The following is a 27,079-nucleotide window of genomic DNA, read 5'->3' as shown; positions in this document are numbered from 1 at the left end:
TACACCTGGGTGCCTGCTGCATTCTGGGGCCTGTAGTCATTGGACCGGCAGCCATCTTGTGGTATGGCAGTCAGTCCTCCAGGGAAATGCCACACCCCACTACAAGCTGGCCCACCGTGATGCCACAACGTGCTTGCTTGACAAGAGATTGCATATAACCATATCTGAACTAGAGGCCAGCATAGGATGCTCTGTATAAGAACCAGGGGGGAAGAGAATCAAGATTGCAACATTAATTCAAGGAAACTCTTGCACAAGCACAAGCACCATGTGTAGGCCTTTATAAACTGCTTTACAGTATTTTCTGTGATTTTACTAAACAAACCCGCTTATTGACCACACACGTGTATTAACCGCAGTTTATTCAATGCTATGTCATCGTGTCATGTCAAACTTAATGGAATGTAGTTGTGGGGCTAGCCCAGTGTTAAAATGGTTCCCTAAATTAGAGTAATAAGGTTAAATGGCATGAGGTCTCTTATATTTTACACTACTCACATGGGTTTACGCGCTCTAGCATTCCATTCAAAACAGTCTGGTGGGAATACACAACACCTATTATTTTATATTTATGGAAGTTTGAATGAAAATGTCCTATCTATCCCGTGTTGTTTTTACCTGCTTTCTCATATTAACATCTGCCAATATCTGACCTGATTCTCGGGACAAGGTCTGGAAATCAGGAGGAAATGTTAGATTATCTGTGTCAGACGCATTCTCACTGACTGGAAATACTCTTTTGGTCTACTGTAAGGTGACCCAAGAGAAAGATGAACCCTCGATGGGCGGGTGGGCGTCCTAGCTTGTGGTTACTAGGTTACGGAACTTAACAAGTAAATAATAAGACTAAATAAATAAAAAAAGTCCTAAATCTACATAGCAGTTAAAAATCACCAGTCTTTCAATACATGCTAAACTTGTTCCTTTGGGTACAGGAAAGAACTGGACACTCAACCAACAAAGATGTACATTCCTTTATTAGGACACAAGCATTTCTGCACAGGAATGTGAAGTAAAAAATAAATGAATTTTTAAAAATCTTTTAGGACAAGGCTTTCAAACAAGGAATCGAACACAGGTATTCAATATTCAAAATTGCAGGTTAAGTGGCAAAGTAAAAAACAGAGCAGCAACACCGTGGTGCCAAGCACCTTAGGGTAAAACAACCGGGGGAAAAGTGGCAAATGAAAATGTCATGTTCAACACAGGTTTCTGCATGAAGGAAGGATGTCCACATACATTTTGCACTTTACAAACTGTTATGTAGGCACAATGTGACACTGCCTGTAACCCTGTTGTCCTGAAAATGGTTCAGAAGCGTGGAAAAGTGCCCAGAGCACGTTCTTCTGACACTGACTGGCACAGTGAGCATGCTTGTTTTAAAGAACAGAACGCAGAACAGGCTCCAGTGAGCTCACATAACGACAGAACGCAGCACACAAACCGTGTGATGTGGCCCTTAGCCCCCCAGCCTTGACAGAGCAGCAGTGATGTCACCAAACAAGAAGTGCGAGCACCCCCTTTTACTGCCCTGCCCTTTTTTTGGCTCCCTGGGCCGAATCAAGAGAAACAGGGCATTTTTTTAAGACATTAGTTACAAGAACAAAAACAAAATCAGAGCTAAGTGGGGAGTGAGCCATCAAAAAGATTTCTAGTGTTTAATTTTCAAGTGGTCATTGAGATTTCATCTGTCTGTGCATCATCCTTTAGAGAGTGAGATTACAAGATTCAGTAAACAAAAATCTGCCTGGTTATGCGATAGCTTTGGCTTCGGGTAAGAATGCCTCCCAGTATTTTATCAGCTGTAAAACAAAGACAAATATAATAATAAACACATATGAAAGCATATTGTTTCACAAAGCTGCTTGTTTTTCTTGCTTGTCTGTCCATTGCTTCTCTGAAATCTTTTATTGTATTTTTTAACTGCATTACTGTGGAAGTTAAATGCCAGTAAGATCCTAAGTTTCCAAAAGGCTGCAATTTACAATACAAATAACCATAACAATCTTTTTCAACATCTTTTCACTTCTCATTATTCTAATTGAAAAGATAAATGGTAAATGGTGTTAAGCAAGAATAATTCGCAGTGTATTGTACAGCTTTGTTGGCAACAATTAAGTGTTTATCTTTTTTTTTTTTTTTTTTTTTAAATCTATATAAGTTTAAATAGACTTTCGGTGTAATTTTTTAGGATTCCATATGTTACAAGGACACATTTCACTTTCAAGGGCTGACATACCTGTTGCTGTGTACTGACAAGAGACTCTAGGTATTTGATGATGACCACTTTGAAGTCCTTCACTCTTTCTTTCTGCAGACAGAAGCAAGAGGCACAAAACAACAGTGCCCAGTTATCATTGGGGGAGAGGCCATTGGCATTGGAAAGCTTTTATAACCTTATAACTGTTATAACTTATTACCCTGTTTGTAAGAGGACACACATTTAAAGATGAAGATAAGTACTAGTGAGTTCATAACTCCAGTAATAAGGGGCACTTAATTCAGGCCCAAAGACTGATATCTAGTGTGCTGTCGGACAACATGATGACCACCCTAAGGAACTGACATCCTGTAGAAAACATCACAGACTCATGCCCCCCAGGTAGTAACTCTAATAACACTTTCTATGAAAATGAATCTGAATCTGTCAAAGTTTTCTACAGAGCATTATATGACACCACTACCTCAACAGGCTGCTTCATATAATTGTATGGCATGCCAGTTTTAATCTCTACTCGACGCATAGTTAAAAACAAAGGCCATAGTTACAATAGAAAAAATAGAAGCCCAGCAAATATTATATCTATACCTCGGCATATTCCTCCTTCCTGTGACCCACTACATCCAGAAACTATTTCAATGGCAATATTAAATATTAGGTCACTATCAGGCAAAACATTTCTCATTAATGATCTTATATGTGAACGTAAATTAGACTGTATGTTTTTAACAGAAACCTGGCTAAACATAAATGGGTCTGCAGCTCTTAGTGAAGCATCCCCTCCCAATTATAACTTTTTTTCAGTCCATTAGAAATGGTAAAAAAGGGGGCGGGACAGCCACCATAGCCACGGATGCCCTGTGCTGCAGGAGCATTCGTTTGCTTCATTTGAATATCATGCCACAAGTGCCAGCCTCCTGTTCTGACAGTAACTGTGTATAGGCCACCCAAGCAATGTCCCACTTTTCTAACAGACTTTTCAGAACTACTCTCCATTATCCACACAAACTACGATAAGATTATTATCACTGGCGATTTAAACATACATATTGATAATGGGAACGACTCAAAGGCCCGGGATTTTATGAATCTCTTAAATTCCATGTAAAAAGTACAAAAAGGCCAGAGTACAAAAACGCCAGAGGCGGGGCCATCATGTGTTAATGATCTAGTAACTACTCTTAATACAAAATTTAGGACCGCACTTGACTCTGTAGCACCATTGAAACAAAAAAGGTTTTAGTTAAACAAAAGGCTCCATGGAGAAATGAGGAAATTAATAAACTTAAGAGATCCTGCAGAAGGTCAGAGCGTATATGGAGAAAGACCAAGCTACAGGTCCACCTTGACATTTTTAAGGATCAACTATCAGTTTTTAATAAAGCAATAAGAAATGCTAGGAAGGATAATTTTTCTAATTTGATATCTACCAACTCTAACAATTCCAGAGTCCTTTTTTCAACAATAGACAGCCTTATAAACCTTGCACCCAAAGTAGATGAAAGTCTTTTTTTCCACCTCCAAATGTGAGGAATTTGCAGCATTCTTCAGAGATAAGATAACAAACATTAGAAATAATATTGCTCAAGAAATTCCAAATGTCTTGTTTTCTGATCCCCCTCGACCATGCTGTACCAGTATGAGCTTTTTTGCACTGACTGATATAGAAATGCTGAGCAAAGTAGTGTCACAAATGAAGCCGTCTAAATGCCCTCTTGATCCCATTTTTTTAAGACCATCTCTGACTCTGTGTCTAAGGACATTCTAGCCATTATTAACTATTCCTTGCTTACAGGTGTTTTCCCATTAGAACTTTAAAACTGCCCTGGTGAGACCCCTCTTGAAAAAAAAGGTAATTTAGACTCTTCTGTTCTAAACAATTATAGACCCATCTCCAACCTTCCTTTTCTAAGCAAAATCCTTGAAAAAAATTGTCTTTAAACAGTTAAGTAGTTTCCTAGATGCTCATTGTGTCTGACACTGTTCAATCTGGTTTTCGATCCAATCATAGCACAGAAACGGCATTAGCCAAGGTTGTAAATTATCTCAGGATTAATGCTGACTCCAAAAAACTATCTGTCTTGGCCCTTCTGGATCTTAGTGCAGCCTTTGATACTGTTGATCATGATATCCTTATTGAAAGACTTGAAAATTGTGTTGGCCTCACTGGTCCAGTCCTAAACTGGTTTAGGACCTATCTAACAGGCTGGGAATACTTTGTTGCCCTTGGAGACCACAGCTCAAAAAACATTTCTATGACCTGTGGGGTCCCTCAAGGATCCATTTTAGGGCCCTTACTTTTCAGTCTATACATGCTACCCCTTGGTAGTGTAATAAGGAGGCACAACATCGATTATCATGGTTATGCGGATGACACCCAGCTCTTTATTTCTGTAACACCCATTAACTACAGCTCTATTGATTTTTTGATAAACTGCATTTCTGATATAAATGTATGGATGTCAGAAAACTTTCACCAGCTCAACCAAGATAAAACAGAGATATTAGCCATTGGTGAAAAAAATGAAAGAGGGAAACTATCTGCGCATTTAAAAACACTAGCACTTAACACCAAGCACCAAGCCAGAAACCTAGGTGTCATACTAGACTCAGACCTCAATTTTGAAACCCATATAAAAAATATAATTAAAACATCTTTTTATCACTTAAGAAACATTGCTAAGGTGCAACTATTTCTTGCTCAGGCTGACACCGAAAGACTGGTGCACGCGTTTATCACAAGCAGGCTAGACTACTGTAACTCTCTTGTCTGGTCTACCAAAAAAAGCCATTAGTCAACTACAAACGATACAGAATGCAGCAGCGTGAGTCCTCACTAAAACAAGACGGAGAGCGCACATCACACCAGTATTACAATCCCTGCACTGGCTTCCTGTTAGTTTTAGAAAAGATTCTCTTACTAGTCTATAAATCACTTCATAGTCAAGCACCTACATTTATAACAGACATGCTCTCAAGGTACACACCCAGTAGAACCCTGAGGTCCTCCGGCACTGATCTCCTAATAGTACCAAAAGCCAGGACTAAGAGACATGGGAGAGCAGCTTTTAGCTTCTATGCCCCCAGCCTTTGGACTACTCTGCCAGAATACCTAAGAATGGCTGAAATGGTTGAAACATTTAAACATACACTTTAGACATACCTCTTTGATCTGGCTTATCACTCATTGTAAAAAGGTATTAATTTAACATTTTTGAAACATTTATTTATTTACTCATCCGTGTCTCTTTACAAGTGTTTGTAACCCCCAGCCCAAGCAGCTGTCTCTTAGTATGATGATAACCGTGCTGTGTATGTAGTCCTTTACGGTGCCAGTGCTGTTAGTACATCATTTGCTGTTGATTTTCTCTGGCAAAATCTGTGTCTCTTTAAAAGTGTTTTGTAACCTGTAAAATGTATTTTATTAACATTTATGTAACGTTTAATGTGGTGCCTATTCTAAAACACATCTAAAGACATGCAAAACCCCCCTCACCAACAAAACTGGTTTATAGACAGCGTATGTTGTTCCGTGGCCAGGAGCCGACTGAATCACTCATGTGCCAGCTCGGAAAAAGAAAGGTGTGCTGAGATCTTCTTTTTGAGTGTGGTTTGGGTTGATTGATTCGTCGCTTCCTGTACAACAAACGGCGCGTGTTGCGACTGTCACATATACATTATTGCCACCACTGAAATGTTTCTCTGTCCCTACATCCCCTACCCCTGTAACAGTAACCCTATGAGTACAGTAAACTGGTCTTGCCTGTATCATGTAATTATCACCAGATGTCTGTATGCATACTATGTCCTATATGGCTATGGACAGCGTATGCTGTACCGTGGCCAGGAGCCGACTCAATCACTCATGTGCCAGCTCGGAAAAAGAAAGGTGTGCTGAGAGCTTCTTTTTGAGTGTGGTTTGGGTTGATTGATTCGTTGCTTCCTGTACAGCATACGGCGTGGGTTGCGACTGTCACATATACATTATTGCCACCACTGAAATGTTTCTCTGTCCCTTAGTCCCACCTCACTGGTATCAAGTGTGGTGCCCTGGTATCATGTAAAATGTATCTATTTAACACTTATGTAACGTTTACTTATTTCCTATCTGTGTCTCTTTACAAGTATTTATAAACCCCCCTCCCCCCTTTTTCTTTCCTTCCTACTGTGAGGCGCATTGTGTTACCTTTGTGTATGAAATGCGCCGTACAAATAAAGTTTGATTTGATTATGATTTGATTTATATTGATACTAACTGTTCATTTAATATGTAGGCCTGTGTAATACGTTTTGCTCTTACCTCAAACCTGCCCACCTCCTTGCGAATGGTTTTTGATATCTGCTCAAACTCTCGCTCTCCTTGCTCGACCTTACCTTCCCACTGAAAGAGAGAAAATACATTTCCACTGTTGTAAGAATCTAAAAAGGTGAGCGTTCATTCAAGCGTTGTGCTGCTATGCTATGGTTGACTGCGCTTACTACCATTTTCTAACAAGCAGACCTTCTAGTAAAGCAAAGGAGAAACTATTAGGATACAAACCACTATAACGAACCAATGTCTATACAGGCTGTGCTGTACAAACACAGGCTGCTAATTCTAAAGCTAATGTCAATGTTTCAAGTGAAACAATTATGAATGTTCTGTGGGAAAACACATTTGTACCTGCAAAAGTAAATGGATTGAGTATGCATGCAGCACTAAAACATCAAAATGTTTCTACATACAGTATAAACACAAATGGAGCTGTTATCTTTATGTACAGTGCCCTCCGCAATTATTGGCACCCTTAGTGAATGTGCCCAAAACAGGCTATGAACAAATATTTGTTTGTTGTTTATCCTCTTGGTCTTTCACTCAAAATATTTACAAAAATCTTACCTTTTCATTGAAATAAAATTATTGAAAGAAAACATTTTTTTTTTCATTAAATAAATACTATTCTCCTAAACAGGTGTGCCACAATTATTGGCACCCCTTAATGTAATGTTTTGAGCAGCCTCCCTTTGCCAAGATCTTCTCCTCCTATCTTCTCCTCCAAGTCTTCTCCTATAATGTGTGATGAGGTTGGTGAACACATGGCACAGACCTGAGACCATTCCTACATACAGTATCTCTGCAGATCCTTCAGATTCCGAGGTCAACACATTTGCAGATTCGGCTTCAGCTCTTCCCACATATTTTCTATGGGGTTTAGGTCTGGGGACTGTGATGGCCATGGCAAAACCTTTATTCTGCTGTCGGTGAACCATTTTTGTGTTGATTTTGAGGTGTGCTTCGGATCATTGTCCTGCTGGGAGGTCCAACGACGGCCCATTTTAAGCTTCCTAGAGGGGGGCTGTTAGGTTTTTATTTAATATCTGCTGGTATTTGATGGAGTACATGATACCATGTATCCTAACAAGATGTCCAGGGCCTTTGGAAGAAAAACAGCCCAACAACATCAGAGATCCGCCACCATACTTCAATGTGGGTATGGGGTGCTCTTCTGTATGGCTATCTTTCTGTCTATGCCAAACCCACCTTTGATGTTTGTTGCCAAGAAGCCTTATTTTGGTCTCATCTGACCATATAACTCTAATATAAAAGTCTGACTTACATTTGGCAAACTGTAGGCACTTTAGTTTGTTGTTGATTGACAGCAGAGGCTTTTTTCTGATAACCCTCAAAAACAACTTGTGGTGATGTAGGTGCAGTCTGATGGTAGTTCTGGAGACTTTCTGACCCCAGGACTTAACTAACCTCTGCAATTATCCAGCTGTGATCCTTGGAGATTCTTTTACCAGTCGAACCATCCTCCTCACGGTGCGTGGGTTTATCTACAGATAGGTCTTCTTCCAGGCTGATTCCTTACACCTCCTGTCGCTTTTAACTTCTTAACTATTGCCCTGATTGTGGAAGTGGGTATTTCCAAATGTTTAGATATTTTCTTATTTCCCTAAATCCAGATTTCAGCAGCTCAACAACTTTTTGTCGCACTTCTTTTGTCTTTCCCATCTTGATGAATGACTAAGGGTATTTGGCCTGTGTCACCTCATATTTATACCTCAGTGAAGCAGGAAGCCATGGTTGACCACTTAAAAGTTCCTAATGAAACAGGTGAACTCAAAAATGTAAAACATGACTGGTAATATACTTCAGTTAGATTTTAATTATAGGATTTTTTAGGGGTACCAATAATTGTGGCACCCATGTTTTGGAGAAAAATATTTTATGTAAGGTCAAAAAAATTATTTCTTTCAAGAATTTTACTTCGATGAAAAGGTAAGATTTTTGTGAATATTTTGAGGGAAAGACCAAGATGATAAACAGCAAAGATATATTTTTTCATAGCCTGTTTTGGTTACATTAACTAAGGGTGCCAATAATTGTGGAGGGCACTGTATGTACTACGATAATAATAAATATGTTTTATAAAATATGAATTTGGAGCAAGTGATGACTTCTGGACTGACTGACCATGGGAAATTATAAGACCTAAAACAAACACTAATCTGTAAAATAAGACAAACAGAGGTCCCAATATTTAACATGCAAGAAATGAAGCATGTTACATAGGAGAATGTTCGGTTTCAGGTTTAGCCTACTGCTTGGATCAAAGAAGGAAGCAAAAATATCCTGTGACCAATAAATATGTTGAAGAATAACCCCTAGGTAAACCTATTTGTTTGGGCTGAAAAGTAGCGTTGACCATCTCTAGCGGTCTTACGCTAACTTATGAGTAAAACAAACAGCCTGAATTTGGGTGGTGCACTTCAATGGATACATATCTCGTGGAATGTGTTGACAGAGATGCCAACAGCAGGTAGCCTCACAGGGCCAGACTTGACTTAGTCACTTCAAGCAGAGTATAAACACGTCTTATTACTGTCCCCAACTTCAGCTCTGCCCTAGTTAACCGTCTAACTCCAACCCATATTTTAGGTCAAACTCACTAATGGCTTTCTCCAGAGCCATGGTATGAAATGTAATATACACTACCGTTCAAAAGTTTGGGGTCACTTAGAAATGTCCTTATTTTTCAAAGAAAAGCACTGTTTTTTTCAAAGAAGATGACATTAAACTACCGTAATTCCCGGACTATAAGCCGCTACTTTTTTCTCACGCGTTGAACCTCGCGGCTTATACACTGACGCGGCTTATACACTGACGCAGCTTATTTATGGCTTTTTCCCACTTTCACAAGCTTAATGCCTGAGGGGAGGCAAACAGTAACTCTGCCTAAATGAGGGGGGCGTGCGAGAGACTGAAACTGGACTTTAAATCGAAACGTGAATGTTAAATAATGGAAGATCAATGCCGGAGCTAACAGGTATGCTTCAAACGACGGGACAGAAAATATCTTGATCGACAACTCACATTTAAAACCAACTTGCTTTTGAAAAATGTTGGAACCTCAAGAATAGATTTGGCTTTAGACGAAGAGCGGAGACTAAAGCATGAGCAATATTCGCTAACATTACATTGATATCAGAGTGAGCCCTTGCTCTATCGATTTCCCATTATTTCTCTTAGGTATGTTTATATCTATGTGTAGCCATTTAACATTCCACAAGTGGTTGTAATCACGTAGAACCCAAGACTGCTTTTTCAATGGTGAGATGATTTTGAAAAATTAAACTCTGCAGCTTAAGTTGTGTTTCCTGGTTGTTACTGGTTATCGAATTGCTGTGCTAGCTAAGGGAACTTTAAATAACCTCAGCATAAACGATTTAAATGGAAGAGTTACAGTTGCATAAAACGATAGCTAGTCATCTAGTATCCTCGATTTAACTCATAAAATTATAATGGGAAGGGGTATAAGCCCTCAGGGTGCCTGTGCAACTTCGTATGAAATAGTTCATATTCACACATATTAATACGAGTTCATCACAAGCTAGCAGCTGCCAACTGTAGCCTATGTACCTTACCTATGTGTGTGAAAATGATAATATGAAATATGATAAACAATAGACAATGTTCGAGCTGCCAATTGGATGATGGTTTTACGTTGCTTGTGCTTACACCTTTGGCTAAAACAACACGGCGACACAACTGTCTTTTATTCTTTTATGGTCGAGATCGGATATTTTGAACTCAAACCGGTTCCAAACAGAGGTGCCCCCTTTTTAACCAAATCGTCATCATCCTGCTCTTGAGCAACATCACTTTCTGCGTGTTAACTTATCCTCGATTGTTCACTTTAGCACTTATAATAAGCTATATATTTGTAAAATATGAACACGTTGCATGCCTACTAACTGTTCTTGTCATGCCGAGTTTCGTTAAAGCCTGTGTAAAGTTAATTTGTTTTCAATGTACCGGTAGGAACCTGCGGCTTATAGACAAGTGCGGCTTATTTATGTTCAAAATAAGTATTTTTTTTTTATTCAGTGGGTGCGGCTTACATTCCGGTGCGCTTAATAGTCCGGGAATTACGGTAGACATAACGCAAAGTGTTACAAAATATGACCGCCGAACTGTTCAGTAGGTTTTAGCACAGAATGAGTCATGGTTGTCAGTGTGTTTGTGTGTTTTGCGTGTGTAAATTGGTTTGTGTTTCATTTATGTATTAAAGGAATTATTTGTGATACATTTTGATGATTTGGTTATGTAATGTTTTGTGTACTACTTTTTTGTGGATTGTTTTGGTATATTTTTCTTTTGCAATGTAGTTTGTTAAAACAGGTCACATAAAGAGGTGTGGAAACAAAGTGAAGTTTCCAACCACCAACAGGTGGCGCTATAGGTGATATCAGTCAGGCATATGTACGCGTTCGGGCCGGATCCAGCGTCCACCCTAAGACATTTTCTCTGGATCAAACAATGTACGCAAGAGTTATAAGAGACTTTGTGTTTTGTGGCAAACACTGGCAAGTTGGCAAAGTTTGAGGGTCTGCCACGCCCACACCTTCCGACTAATGAGAAAATCTTCTATAACATTTAGTAGCCCATGGCTGAAGAGTAACCTGACCACATTTCAAGGCGTTACCATTAAATTTGTCGGAGGAGTTCGATCAGATGCGAGGTGTGCAAACGCCGTCAAAACGCATCTTCCACTCAAAATGTCCGACTTCCTGTGGACCTGCCACCATGCCGTCAAGAGACTTTTTGGTGCGTCCAAGCATGATGAAGACGTTTACCAAATTCCGTCAAGCTACGCCAAAATAACCCCAATGCGCTGGTTTTTTTGCAATGTTCTAGGGGGCGCTACAGAGCCATTTTGCTCCATCCATGGACAAAAACTCTACCGAAGATGGACGGTTACAGGCTTGATGTCCCTGGCAAATTTGGTAATTTTTCGAGCACTTTGACATATATGCGATTAAAACACCTCATTTTTGCTTTTTAATTTTTAACAAGGTGGTGCTATACATGTAATGACTGGTTATGGTATGGGTTGACATGGCCCCTTAACACAAACATACAAGAACAATTTGGCCCTCTAAGGTCCTACGGTTCTCGGGATATTCGAAGAAAACTCAGATGCAGAACAGGTGAAAAGATGCTGGAAGAGTGCCTGACGCCATCTGTCAAGCATGGTGGAGGTAATATGATGGTGTGGGGCTGCTTTGGTGCTGTTGAAGAGGGAGATTTGTACAAGGTAAAGGGATTTTAAATAGGGAAGGCTATCACTCCATTTTGCAACGCCATGCCATACCCTGTGGACAGCCCTTGATTGGAGCCAATTTCCTCCTACAACAGGACAATGACGTATAGCGCACCTCCAAATTATGCAAGAACTATATAGGGAAGAAGAAGGCAGCTCGTATGCTGTCTGTAATGGAGTGGCCAGCGCAGTCACCGGATCTCAACCCCATTGAGCTGTTGTGGGAGCAGCTTGGCCGTATGGTACGCAACAAGTGCCCATCAAGCCAATCCAACTTGTGGGAGGAAGCGTGGGGTGAAATTTCTACAGATTACCTCAACAAATTAACAGCTAGAATGCCAAAGGTTTCCAATGCTGTAATTGCTGCAAATTGAGCCTTTTTTGACGAAAGCAAAGTTTAAAGAACAAAATAATATTTCAAATAAAAAAACATTATTTCCAACCTTGTCAATGTCTTGACTATATTTTCTATTCATTTTGCAACTCATTTGATAAATACAAGTGTGAGTTTTCATGGAAAACATGAAATTGTCTGGCTGAGCCCAAACTTTTGAACTGTAGTGTATTAGTGTATATGTCGCCCAACAGGAGAAGGTAGGAGTCAACACTGAGGAAGTTATCCTAGCACACAAGCAAAAAGAACTGGTGAAAAAAGAAAGAAAGAGAGAGAAATACAGTGAAAGCCAGGGTCCTACCTCCACAATCTCCTTTTGGGTTGGGGGAAGCATGATAAGGAAAATGCAGAAATTAAAAAAGGCGGAAAAAGGAAAAAATGCTTTGTGATCAAGATAATTCAGATCAGTCATAAACTCTGGCTTCCTTGCTCTCAAACACTGGGCATAGTTCCCTCTGGAGGTGTTCATATGGGGAAGAGGAAAAGGGTTTCCCAGTCCTATGCATCAGTACTTAGGCCTTGGATTCTCAGGCTAGCCATCGACAGCAGGGAGTGTGAAGTTGGTCGGTGCATGTTCGTGTAGGTGTAGGTGGACTCCACTAAAGGAGATTTTTACAATGCTTTCAAATGCCAGTATGTTTAATGTTAGAATACCAAAAATAAATATGAACTCATTGTGAATGGATAATTCAGTACATTATTTACCTGCTGTGTTAATGAGAAATATTCAAAAAAGTAGCAAGTTCATTCACTTGAAACAAATGAATATGCACGGTGTGTATATATGGTGTGTGTGTTTATGAATATATATTTGTGTGTGTGTGTGTGTGTGTGTGTGTGAGTATGTGTATGCACTTTACCTCTTTGATCTCGTCCTTGGCCTGCTGCAGCTTATCAGGTTTATTAGCATACTGGAGCTTGGCCTCAGCTTCACGCTTTCTCTGGAGCATGACCTGAGCATCCTGCCACTTGGACCAGGTCTTCATACGCTGGTCAAAGACACCCTTCAGGGGCACCAAAGAAAGAGACACACACACAGACAGACAGACATGGTTTAGGTAACACATTAATGAATCATCATACTCCTCTAACAGTGTGTGTTTGTGTTTGTGTTTGTGTTTGTCTTTGTGTGTGTGTGTGTGTGTGGTGATCAAAAGGACATATTCCTCAACATATTGTGTGTGTTTTTGTGTAAGCGTACCTTGACGGCAGTGAGCAGGCGGACGTAGTCCCCCACCAGCTCAGAGAACAGGTAGAAGTCGGCGTAGGCCTGGTCCTGATGCAGCTGGTCAATCTTCTCTTCCACCTCGGCCAGCTGAGACAGGGCACGGGACAGGGCTGTGTGGTCCTCAGAGTTCCCCAACATGGCTGCACTCTTAGCGAAGGAAGCGGTGTTGAAGGACAACTCTGAAGAGACAAGAGACCCATTAATAACATGTATAAAGAGACCGATGAATAAGATATAAAGAACAGATATATAGAGAGACTAATTAATAAGATGAATAGAGAGACCAATTAATAAGATGTATAGAGATACATTTATAAGATGTATAGAGAGACCAATGAATAAGATGTATAGAGACCAATTAATAAGATGTAAAGAGAGACCAATTAATAAGATGTATAGAGATACATTTATAAGATGTATAGAGAGACCAATGAATAAGATGTATAGAGAGACAATTAATAAGATGTAAAGAGAGACCAATTAATAAGATGTATAGAGACCAATTAATAAGATGTAAAGGACAGAATCAAAAAGACAAAAGTAAAGCAAAAACAAAACTGAAGGAAAGCAAAAGAAAGCAGAGGTGACACCATTCATGTTCATTCATCGCTTGAGCCAATTTAAGGTGAATTTGCTAGGACTCCTTAATTTCACAGACAGTCATTAACTCATGTGCTTGTTTGAGATACAACAGATTTGGATTATATGATTTAAAGTCAAATGAGCATGAGTAGGATGATACACGACCTCACGCTATATAACAAATATTTTGAGTGGTTTCCCAACTACAGAACTCGGTTGGAAAACGTAGTTCCTATCTCGAAGGCTATTCAAAGCTTTAAACTAATATGAAATCAATAATCTGAAATCCTAAAAAAAAAAGTACATAGAATTCTAATCCATGTTATTTCTAAATCAAAGAACTTAGTCGTCTGTAGGGACTCCACGTCTAACATTATGTACCATGAAAAGAAGTCAATTCGGAAAATCATTTCCCACCATTTAAATGCATCCAGCAGACAGATGTAATGTGATTTGAGAGAAAGCTGAGCTACCATCATGAGCTCAGTGCCCACGGCCGTGACAGTGCCTCCCTGTGGTGCCCTGAGTCCTACCTTTCCTGTGGCACACCAGCGACTCCACACTGGCATGGAGCTTACGCAGCTGTGCGTCCAGATTCTCAAACTGCTGCTGCTTCTCTTCAAACCACTGCAAAGACAAACACAAAGTCAGATTTAGCTTCAATATGATACATGGTGATAGAAAGTTTTATTGTGGAAATACACAATGTCTGAGAGAAATACAAATGTGCAGATTCAGAGTAAATGTCTTGTCTTATTTTTGCCCCTGATTTTGCATTTTACCTTCTGGATGAGCTGATAAGCAAACCCAAATAGTTAACTTTCCAGATCAATTCAGTTTCAGATCAAGTGGTTTATCTGCTCAATGTTTTTATAGGAATGCTAGATGATGGCTAATTGGTGGTAGTGACCTTTCAACTTGTACCCGAGGTTAAAGTTCAAATACTCAGCTTGTGGTAACACCATAGCTGTACTCTCTGTAACAGACCAATGTTAACAGTCCACATTCAATTGAACCAAATTAAATTTGGTGATGAACAGTAAATTCTTCTCAGCATGACTGACTTGCAGGGCCGGATTAGCCAATGGGTTTTCTGGGCACGGGCCCAGGGGCCCGCCGATAGAGGGGGCCCGCCTTGCAGATAGTTTTTTTTTTTTTTTATATGTATATATTTTTTTATGTATTTTTACATTTCAACAAAATGATGTTGGTTAACAAATATAGTAACTACCCGGCAATATTTCTCTACTACAGTATGTTGCCTTGACTGCCCTGCAGGACTACCTAAATATAATGAACGTAACCATTAGCTTGCGTCACGATGATGTTTTGTTGTTGTACCCGCCCATAGTAGTAAGAAGCGCAACGCATTTTCAGATGAATGCAGAGCCCGAAATAACACTAAAAGGACGGGAGCGATTTAAGGTATCAACATTCAATGTCATTGTTGACAGGTTGATTGGGTCACAGAATGGACGCATATCGCAGCATTTGTGACAAATTTAGGGTTTTATTGACTGACGATTTGAGCAGATTTAGATGAGAACTTCACTGATGAAATTATTCAGTTCAGATGCTTCATGTAGAGTGAGCATGAAATGTAGTCTACAGTCAACTTTCCCGAAAGTTTTCATAGCTCTCCGTATTTTTTTGACGCTGCCCGTGACATTGTGAAGGAGAAAGGTCATTTTCGCAATTGGCACGAATTAAAAATGAACTCCGCACAACACAAACACAGGGACGCCTCTGCGCATTGTCCCTCATGGCCATCGAGTCTGAGCTTGAGATGGAGTGAGAGGACATACAATGACAGAACTTTGAGTTTGGAGAAAACGAAAGCAGAGGACATACTGTACAATGGACATACAATGACAGAACTTTGAGTTTATAGGAAAAGAAAGCAGAGGACATACAATGGACATACAATGACATAAATTTGAGTTGGGAGAAATGTTTGGTAGCATATGTGTTTCATGTTGCAATGAGCAGTGCTTTCCCGTTTGCGTTGGAAATGCTCTGTGTCATTACGTGTGTGTTTTAAAATAAAAATAATAATATTATAATAATTATTAAAAAAATATATAGAATTTTTTTGTTTTTTTCTGGGAGGGGAGGGGCCTTCAGACATTTGTGCCCAGGGGCCTATGATTTGTTAATCCGGCCTTGCTGACTTGTAGCACACGTAGGTGTGAGTCTTGTTAGCTTCATGGCCTTTTGTTCACTCTCTCTCTTCAGAGTTGTTTTTCTTTTCTCTGCCCTCTCTCGCTCTCTCTCTCTCTCTCTGTCTTTTACTCCCTCCCTCCCTCCCTCCCTCTCTCTTTCATCTTAAGGATTCTGGGGCAGAGGCTCATTAATTCGTCTCATTATTCAAGTCTAAAAATCAGCCCTTACCGCATCCGATTCATTCATCTTGATTGTCATTTTGTTGACAGCGTCGGCAGCCTTGTTTACCATCCTCAATATTCCGGCTCCGCTCAGGGCCTGTGTACTAACCGCACGAGGCAGCTGGGATGAAATGACAAATAAGGGCAAACAAACCGGTTAACAGGCCGAGGGCTCCGACCCAATCCCACTGGGACCAACCACCCCCCCGCCCCCCCACCCATCCAACACCCCCAACACCCCCTCTCTCCACTCCTTGGTGTTTTCTCCACTCCCATACATTTCAATGCAGGATCTAATTTAATACATTTGAGGCTCGAAAACTGGCCCTAGGGACAATGCTGGCGAGAAATAGCCTTCAATTGGCCTCCTGGAAGCCTTTCTGCCTCCTCCCCTGGCAAGGCGCTACATTAGAGGTGTGTTAATACAGTAATTGCTCTACAATGGATGCAGCCAGCCTCCTCTAAGGCTCTGGGCCTCTGCACACATCACACAATAGTGGCTTTAGCTCCACGAGAAGCAGAAGAACTCCAACTACAGAGTATTCACAAAAGCTCTATAGGCTACCTTGTTCGTAATATATTTTTCACTTTAAAAGCATAGTGATTTACTCAAAGAGAAACCTAGAGTTTAGGTCAATTCTAAGCCAATTCCGCCAATAGAGTCCCTGGTATGGACTTCAAAAAGTAAACCAACAGAGCCCCCGTATTAAATGTAAGCATAGAAAAGACACGTAAATTATCTGAATAATCACTGTGTAGGTATGATGTTCTCTGAGAGTACCTCTGTGTTCTCCAAGAACGCCTGCACATCTGGATCGTTCAGTAAGGTGGGGTGCTTCACCGTTCTCATCAGGTACCTTTAGAGAAACACACACCGTCAGCTACACCGTATTAAACTCCAGCAGAAATAAGCAGATCATTTCAGTGACTACAACACAAAAGACACTGCTCCCTACCTCTACTCTACATAATCTGAGCCAAAAGGTCTTACCTATATACACTCCCCGCTTCCTGCAGAAGAACACACTCTGTTACCTACACACCCTGCCCAGCTTCAAGAGCAGAGACCACTGATCCTACTCCTGGAAAAGAGTTCATCATGTTGCATGCACACTTCCAAATGGAGGGGTGCAAACCTTCTACTCCACTAAACTCTAAACACTAAACTCCAGATGAACTGTTTCCACACAATCTATGCTACAAGCAAGACAACATACACCTTCAGATATCCCAAACTGCCATAAGGGCAAAAGCCAACTCATACCTCCTATAGGTGACACACTCTATACAAAAACAAAGTGACACACTCTATACTCCATGCTAGCAGGCCAAGGCATAAGGTGTATTTCATTGTGCAAGGCAGGTCCAATATGGTGGTGTTGTTTTCTCTTCTGCTAAATATTTCCAGAAATATCAAAGTTCTTTCATTTAAGCGACATTTTCATTTACTAAACGCACAAGATTTAACACTTCACAACCATATCAGTAGAAACTAAATGGAATTTGCCTTCCTACAGCCGTCAGAATATAGTTCTCCTACTGATGGCATGTGAACATGCATGACACACACACACACACACACACACACACGCACACACGCACACACGCACAAGCCTGACCTTCCAATCACTTATCCAATACACAATAGAAAAGGTCAAGGAAAAGGGGCTTGTTTGCTTGCATTTCATTTTTATATTTTTTTTAAATATTATTTTAAAAACAGGCCCCCAATACAGCCTGAGAGAGAGAGAGAATAGAAATAAAAATAGAAGTAAAAGAAAAGAAATCAATGAAGTTGAAGAGAAGGTAAAATTGAGACAAAAGGAGAAGAGGAAGAAGGTGAATATATACAGGTCAAGCCACTTGGCAGAAAACCTCTAGCATCTTGTGGTCTCCCCACCCCCTTCTGTTACGAGACACTAGATACCTGCGTGTGATTATGAGCTGTCTAATGTTTGGCTGGTTAACCTTTCCACCAACAAAAGACCAGAACAAGAATGCTCTTTTCCTCCTGAAGTGTTTTCATGTTTTATTTGCGGGTAGGGCCGTACGGCATGAGAAGAGAGGGGGAGTTTCTCAGCGAAGAAGTGTGAAGAAAAATCATTACTTGCACTGGAAGCTGCTGTACCTACTTAAATAAATGAGCCACAAACTCTACTTGCGGATTTATCATCTTAAAGGGAACTTTAGATTTGTCACCTTAAAGGGAAAGTTCCGATTTTTTAACCTGGCCTCTATGTTCCCTTCTTTTTGGGTCCAAGTTTTCACTAGGGACAAAAACGATCAAAATCAATCCAGTATTGAGATACAAAGTTTTAACCAGCAACAGCAAAATAGCTATACAATGTAATCCTATGGGGCATACATCAGCATCAAAGTAAACCGTTTTTTTTTCTTAATGTAATCATCCGTGTCTGACTACATTGAAAGGATCCTTACAGAGATTGACCTGTGGCTAAAGCAGTTAACTTTGACACAGATGCTTGTCCCATGAGATACATAGTGTAGCCCCTTTGCAGTTGCCCGTCATAGAATTCTAACCCAATAACTGAACCGTTTTCGAATATTAAATCTTCCTTAGTAAAAGCTTGGACCAAAAAAGATGCAAAAATAGTGCAATTCCCCCCTGAATCAGTAAAGGAACATTATAGGCTTTGCAGGGGTACCTTTCCAGAGCTGATCTTCTCTTCTCCACAAACTCAGTGGATGAGGAGTCATCTTTCCCCACCTTGACCTTGGTCATGCCTGGAAATGGTTGCACACAATGCTAGAGATTAGAGCTCTTTGGATTGTTATTTTTGCATTGGCAAAGACAAACACTAGGATTGTATGCAACACGTGCAGAATTGTGTTTTACAGATAACTGTTTCTGCTTACACCTTCATACTGTAGCTCCCGTCATCTTAGTCATGAGCTTTTCTTCCTGAATGTAATCTGGTTCTTACCCACAATGCTTTTCTCTGGGGCGGGGGGGACTATGTAACCGATGTGAAGGTACTTGGAAGCCAGTTTGCTGTGAAGACCCAGAAAGTCACTGAACCTCCTCTTCACAGCGAACTCGCCGCGGTCAAAAATTCTCAGAGAGGTCTAAGAAGAATAGGAATGAAAGAAACATTAAAGAAACCAGGTACATAACTTTGAAGGTGGAGACTACATCACAAACCACATTGCGCTCCAGTTTGGAGATGATAATGGCCAAAATCACAGAAGCGGATGTGATGTGATCTGACCTCAGGAACATCACAACATTTTGACCATCGATAGCACAAATTAGCTACCAGCCATAAAAAAAAAAGCTCATTGGTTCCATAAAAGAGCCCTCACCTTAGTGGTCACCCTGTAGGCCATGTAAGCATTCATTCCATCGCCTAGAAAGAAAGAAATATATATTACAACCTGATATTTTGTGGTTGTGGGATGCAAGCAGAAGCAACTAAAACATGCAGATATGATTGTATAGTAATGTGTTATGATGCAAAGGTGGACAATAACACCTTTTAGAAGAGGCATGATGAAGCTATAAAACATGGTCAAAGCTGAGTCTCAGCTTTTCAGAGCAGAATAACATGGGTTTGGCTAGAGAATTGAAGCATAATAATAACATATTTTATAGGAATTTCCTCTGTAATAAGCCACATCCTCAGCAGTCTCAGCAGTCTCTAACTGATTATGTAACCAGAAGCTGATCTGATTCACATTCTAACAGATTCTCAATGAAAGAAGTATATGAACAAGATCCTGAGATGAACATGCCAAATGGAACGGTACAGTCATTTTGAGCTGCAAGTACCTGACCCACTGACACCATTTACAAATTGACATGGAAGTACTTACCCACTTTCTCTGGGTCAGACACTGATATATTCATGTCAAATGTGTCCCCATTCTCTTCCTCTTCTTCTTCCTGCAGTAACATCAACAGTATAGAGGTTAATTCATTTCATGATCTGAACCCAGATCATCAAATCAATACCGACATGGAGAGGTACCTCCAGAAACCCAATGTTTAAAACGTTAAAGAGTTGACTCTGGAGAGAACTCAATCAAAGTGTGCAGATCGAAAGTGGTAGCTAAGTTTTAGTAGCTAAGTGCTCTAGAACTGCATTGAACACAGTGTGAAGATTTTAAGTGGAAGCTAAGTGCTCTAGAAATACACAGATACCACACCAGCATGCAAGATGGGAACCCATAGTAACAGCCATCATTTATTATTTAAGACAGAATTAGATCAGTGTATTTATTAGAAAACCGGACTGGGCAACCAAATGGTAACGGAAATGAATACGCCATGCCGATTTTGATGATCATACCATGCACGGGCAGAGGTGGAGGTAGAGAACCACTTAAAATGGAGAAAGGAGAGATTGAGATAGGATGACAGATGATTGACACACAGACAAACAAAAATGACAGACAGATGGACAGACAGGCAGACAGATAGACAAAGACAGAAAAGAAGAAGTAAATGTTTAGAGACCTCTTCTGGGGAGTGATCGAACATAGCAGGCTCGAGACGCGGCGTGATCATGACTGTAGGCGTCACCGGGGTGATGGCAGGGGAGGGGCCGTCCGACAGGATTGGCTCTCTCTCAGGGCTGTCCAGGGACACCTCCTCAGTGGCTTCTAACAACACAACATAAGGAAATGACCTTCAATCAAGACACACTCCAGTATGTTTGGAGTTTCTTTTTCTCCCGTCTGTTTGATCAAAAAGTAAAGTAAACGGTTCAGTTTTATAATCAGTCACATTTATACCGACCATATGGGTAGAATTCAATCACAAGGTGCAAGTAATTTTCAATTATAAAACATAATCTTTCCACAAGCCAACGTCAAACATATAGAACCTATCTTTGGGCACTGTACTCTACCCGTAGCTTGTTAAATTGGAGCTAAACTATCAACACCCCTTCAAACTTAGTTTCTATACAATTCTTTGGAGAGGATGACCCTTGAGTGCTATACAGGGTCAGAAACTAACTTGCATGATGTGACTTGAAGCTCTAAACCTTACCTTATAACCTAATGTTACTTGCAAGATTAACCTTGTTGCTGTAATTCAATTGTCTGGGAAGTTACCGCCCCTCTTCTTCCGGCAAATTTGATTTTGCCTGAGAAGTGAGTCTGGCAAAGATTGCACAGCATTTCACTACAGCATTCTCAGGATCTCTGGGACCAATCACAAACTGGCTTTTGGCTACCTGGCGCGCCATTGGCGGATTTAAAATAACCACGTCAACGTAACAAAAGCGAAAGCAAAGAGAAAAGCACAGCAAACTATATACTGCTCTCGCGGCTGTCTTGGATGATTTCAAAGGCAAGTTTTCTTTGAAAATAGAACAGAAACCTGCTCTGGAACAATTCATACAGAAAAAAGATGTGTTTGCTTTATTACCGATCTTTGTATCGTTGTATAGTATCGTTGGTCTGATTGGTTAAAGGCGTGTCCAATTACGTGACTGAAGTGGACCTCCATTTAGTACTTCGCCAGACTAACTGAGCAAATGAAATGCAGCGAAGGGGCGGGGAATTCCCAGACAAGTAATTCAACACAGATACCAAGCATACCTCTGTTGATCATGTAAATCTAAACTAGGCTATGGATGATGACTGATCACTTGCTCTACTTTGTGAAATATAGATCAAACTAATCAGAGCTGATTTACAAAGGACACCACCGCTGACCCTAAAACACCATTGATAAATGATTTATCATGCACAACCTGTGCAGCCAGCTGAGCTACATTCATTTTCCATTTCATACTGAACAAGGATGTTTCATAACCATACCCATCACTGGCTTCATGTGAAATTCTTGTTAAATACAGGAAACACACAAACTTCACTAAACCATGAAAAGGTTCATCATTAAGGTCAGGTCAGCGGAAATGTCACTTATCCAGCCACACACTCTATCCAGCTGGGAGGTAGTTGGTGCTCTGCACAAAAGTGTAGCCAAGGTTTACTACAGGAGCCCTTTTGTGACAGTCTAAGTTCTATTTAATTGTCAGTTAGGTCATTTGTATGTGAATTTCAGTGCAAAGAGTGAGTTAGACCCTCAGACCAAAGGCGCTGTCACAGTCAGGCTCTACGCCTCAATGACCCCTCTACCCAAATCTGGCTTCCTCCCCCACACAGAGACGCGCTATGCCACTTTTGTCAGCCAGCACAGCTGAGAGAACACAAACTGTGCAGAGTGGATCAGCAGTACAGTAATGAGGCAGTTGGTGGGAGAGTCCATTTGCAAACATGCATTAAGGAACTGAAACTATTTACACAGTTGGCCTCGCCTGATGAGAAGGTGGAAGATAAAAGTGAGCCTGATTAAAACCAGTAGGCAGGGAAGTAAACAGCGGCTGGCCCCTGAAAGGTACTTTATTCACAAGCCGAAAAGCTAGTTCAAAAACAAGTATAAACTCAGCACACATATGCATTTTAAACTCTGCAGAAAAGGTTTTGTTTGGTGCAAACTAAAGTAGGATTTGTTAAGCGCCTCTCATACCAGCAAATAGGTCCTCTGGGTCATCATCCAGTATTATCTCGGCTGGTTTAGGTCCATTGGAGCTCACACTGACATCCTCTGCAGGCAGGCTGGCAGGTTCCGGAGGTGAAGACGGGCTGGACTACAGACACACAGAGACATTCAGATGTGCAGAGTGCAGACACATACACAGATAAGTGAAAGAGACACACAGAGACATTTAGATGTGCAGACACATACACAGATAAGTGAAACAGACACACAAACCACCAGACAATGACAATTTAGCAAACACATTCAACTACAAAATATCGAGACAAACAATAACAGGCCATGAGCAACAGAAAGCCATAGCTAAATCCACTTATGGGCTGAGGGAAATTACTTCCTGTGATTGCTTAAACATCACCTCACACGTATATTTCAGTCAACCACTGATCTTGATAATTATGCATACCAAGAAAGTGTGATGTTCGAAAGGAGAAGGCGGATGTCAAGTAGAAAAGCTGCCAGAAAAATATGTGTACCCTGGCAGTCAATAAATGCCAGACATACTCCAGTCCAGTTTCTAATCAAAGCACGGGTGGATTTACTCAAAGGTTAGCCACTGTTGCACAAAGGTCAGACCATACATTTTCCCAGAGGTCTTCAGTATGTGATGCAAAGCAGAATCTGGCATGCTGACACTTCTTTGACATCAGCGTAACCTTCATCAGTCAGCATTAATTTACACTATTTCACTGTGCCAGGACTTCTGAAAACAAACAAAAGAACCTGACAGAGCCACATCACTTCAGATTATCTCTTTACATTAACATGTAACTCCAGCAACATAATTTGGATACTAACAATGTAATTTGTGTTACACAATATACTGTTTTATAGGGTTGTATGTTCTTTGTTTAGGGTTTTATATTACACTCAAAACTTGTTTTCACTCAAGGGCCTAGTACTAGGCAAAGGCCTAGCTTTGTTTTCTGGATGTGTTAGCAACATAAGCGGTCCTTATTTTTCCTCACCATCTATTTTCCAAGATGAAACAAATGTTATAATATTGAATATTAATGGAGACTGACAATGTGGCAGCAAAGTCCATAATCTCAGTCCCACCCTGCCTCTTGTGGCTAGGGCAGGTGAGTTAACATTTCAGTCAGTTGTTTTTTCCTTGTACTTTAAAAGGCCATTTTGCCACCCATAAACACACCCAGCAATGCACAACTCACAAGAAAAACTCATGACTACCTGGACAGGAAGGAGGACATCCTGGCCCATGAGCCAAGGGTGCTGACAGGACAGATTGCCGGCCCTTACACTACAGGCCATACACTTGAGCATTAATGGCAAGAGATTTGACGCTGATTAATGGTTAGGTTTCGGCCTTTAGATGTATTGAAAAGTTTTGAATGTTTGTGCAATTCAACTGTCTGCAACAACAACAAAAAATTGCAAAATACATTCAGTTTCTCAACTGGGTACATGCATTACTGTATGACAAAAATACTCCCACGTCTCAAGCAAACAGTCAAGCCCTTAGATTCGCTGGAATTATTGCGACATGTCTGTGAGTGGAAACGAGGACAAATCCACCGGATTTGCTGATGCTCCAGAGAAAAAGTGCTGATCTAGTTTCCGGTTTGCCAAATCCTGACCGTTTTCAACTTCGCAACCTTAACGGCAAGGGATACATAAAAGTTCTCTATAAAGAATACGATATGTATGATACGTGTTTTCTTTTTGAAACACATCAGTTAACTGCCTGCTTGGCAACTCTATTGCCAGGAGAGATCCCAGCGCCAACTCTGCGAGACTGCGCTGGTGTAACGCGAATTTGATCCTCGTGATCACTGCACCCTTTCCACACATGCGTAGTTCTCCGGGACTGTTGACTGAATGGAAATTAAATAAAATTCAATAAATAAACCCTGCTGCTAATATGCACTAGATGCTAAAGCATTTGTTGAAGTGCAAACATGTTATTTGCGTCGCATGAACCAAACAAACGGGCAATCGACCGTAAAGACTCACTGTCTTGACGAGGATACACACTAGATGATACTGCCCACGGCTGTTTGTTTTCCTCACAATAGTCTTACCTCTAATGTAGTTACGGTGCTGACAAAAAGGTCCTCTCCGTCCTCCACTTCCCTGAAATCTGTCTGTTCCGCATCTCCCAACGGTGGAGGCTCCATCTCCGCCGCCATCTTCGCCAAACAATAATAACCGATGCAGAACTCAATAGGACGGAGTAGGGAGGCTTCCCAGCTGTCATGTGATTCGCAGTAACAATCTTATGACAGCTGCCGGTTTCGTGGAGATCATGCTCCGCCCCAACTGTCGCAGCCTAGCCTACAGAAGGCCGCTAGTGATTTAGGCTAGATGATGTTAAGGATGAGAGTGATAATAGGCTAAAGGTGACATGAAATTTAAATAATATTGGTGCGTTTGCTTCTAAAGGAGTTGAAGTTGTGTTTCTCAATTCTACAGAAGTCCAGCTGACAAGGCTAGAACAATATATAAATATCAGGGATGAGCTGTATTTTCTGACAGTGAGGTAGATCAGGTTGTATGTGTCTGAATGTGAACAAAAGGATTTATCAAAGTAGTTCTTAACATTTACAGTATGTGTAAGTTGCCATCTTGATAGTAACAACACACAGTTTGTCATTTCTTGCTGCCTATGGGCCTGTTTAGCAACAGACCAGTTGCCCATGCCAACTCCTATCCATTATTAAAAGTTACTACAAAGATCTAACTGCTAACGTCTTGTCTTTTAGAGTCTATGCCTTCGTAGGTCAGAGCTGTGTTGGTGGTACATAGAGGACAAACAACATTCAAGGCTCAGGCAGGTGTTCATAAAGAAGAAAAACAGAGGTTAGAAAGTTGAATAGAGAGAAAGGAGAGGTGCTTCTTCAGAGGTGCTATTGAGAGCATCCTGACCAGCAACGTCTCTGTCTGGCACGGCAGCTGTCTAGCTGCAGACAAGAAGGCACTGCAGAGGGTGGTGAGGACAGCAGAAAAGATCATCAGGTCATCCCTACCACCCATTCAGGAACTGTACACTTCACACTGTTCCAAGCGGGCAATGAACATCATCAAAGACACAACTCATCCAGCACACAGTCTGTTCTCCCTTCTACCATCAGGGAAGCGGTACCGCAACCTGCGGGCCCGCACAAGCAGACTGAGTAACAGCTTCTTTCCACAAGCCATCAGACTCATCAACGTACTGAAGAAAACCACATGAACATTCCATAGTCACTTCACCATGCCACTGGCACTTTACTTTACTGTTGCACCTTATGACCACTGATTGTACTTCTGCTGCTATGTGTGTGTGTGTGTATGTGTGTGAGTGAGAGTCTGTGTGAGAGAGAGATTATTGTCAATGTCTTATTTAAATGTTTGTGTGTGTGTGTGTGTGTGTGTGTGTGTGTGAGAGAGATTTTGTCAATGTCTTATTTAAATGTTTTAAACTGCACATTGGAGACTGGTCAAACGCAATTTCAAACTTCTGTGCTAACCCTGTTACATAGATTTTTGACAATAAAGTACACTTGACTTGACTTGACTTGATCTGGCATTCTATTGGTTGCCCACGAAAAAATCCGCAAGCAGGAAAAATCTGCAAGGAGACTTTTCGCAAGCACGCGGAAAATATGAGTGCGAGCAGGAAATGTGTGCGCGCAACGGTGTATCTGAGTGCGAGCACACAGTTTGAGCGTAAGCACAGCACATTTTGCTTGCAAAGACTAGGTTTTTGAGTGCGAGCACACAGTTTGAGCGTAAGCAGAGCACATTATGCGTGCAAAGACTGGGTTTTTGAGTGCGAGGGCAGGGTTTCATGCTTGCAAACTGAAAGAACACGCTTACGAATAAAGATAGGAATAAAGCTCCATATACTTAAGAGGGACATTTAAAATCTAGACCTAATGAGGTGTCCACTTCCCCAACATATATGTGTATGAGGTCAATAACCATAGGTTTGATCTCTTACTCCACTTTTTTAAAATGTTGTAATTAATCTCTGATGAACAGAGGTTAACTTTATACGGTCAGGAGACAGTGACATGTCGTCCACACTGAGGAAGAAACAACCAGGATATAAGAGGCGAAAAGAGAGAGAGAGAGCAGAGGGAGAAAAAGGCCGGTAGTTTTTTTTCAAGAAGAGAGGTATACCGTAGATAACATGCACCAGGAGATAC

General features: G+C 40.8%; 1 protein-coding gene across 1 annotated transcript; it reads right to left on the bottom strand.

Moving 5' to 3' along the window:
- Positions 1-959: 959 nt before the first annotated feature.
- On the bottom strand, positions 960-25,131 carry snx2 (sorting nexin 2). The gene is made up of 15 exons (XM_080854404.1): positions 24,971-25,131; positions 22,899-23,019; positions 20,874-21,019; positions 20,231-20,300; positions 19,721-19,764; positions 19,342-19,483; positions 19,063-19,141; positions 17,178-17,253; positions 16,404-16,517; positions 14,546-14,639; positions 13,404-13,609; positions 13,063-13,206; positions 6,522-6,602; positions 2,240-2,311; positions 960-1,802 (listed from the first exon to the last, which is right to left on the bottom strand). The coding sequence occupies exons 1-15, from the start codon at positions 25,076-25,078 to the stop codon at positions 1,752-1,754; spliced, it is 1,548 nt and encodes a 515-aa protein (XP_080710530.1). The 5' UTR covers positions 25,079-25,131; the 3' UTR covers positions 960-1,751.
- Between the last annotated feature and the right edge of the window lie 1,948 nt (positions 25,132-27,079).

The sequence above is a fragment of the Sprattus sprattus genome, assembly GCF_963457725.1.
Source record: "Sprattus sprattus genome assembly, chromosome: 16".
Lineage (NCBI taxonomy): Eukaryota > Metazoa > Chordata > Actinopteri > Clupeiformes > Clupeidae > Sprattus > Sprattus sprattus.
Note: the sequence above shows the minus strand (reverse complement) of the source record. Positions and strands in the feature narration are given on the sequence as shown.

Excerpts from the sequence above, each read along its gene's own strand:
- snx2 (XM_080854404.1), bottom strand. The coding sequence starts at position 25,078 with ATGGCGGCGGAGATGGAGCCTCCACCGTTGGGAGATGCGGAACAGACA. Across the intron at positions 20,301-20,873 it reads TCGATCACTCCCCAGAAGAG|GAAGAAGAAGAGGAAGAGAA; the intron begins GTCTCTAAACAT and ends ATGTTACTGCAG. Across the intron at positions 14,640-16,403 it reads AGATGAATGAATCGGATGCG|TGGTTTGAAGAGAAGCAGCA; the intron begins GTAAGGGCTGAT and ends TTGTCTTTGCAG.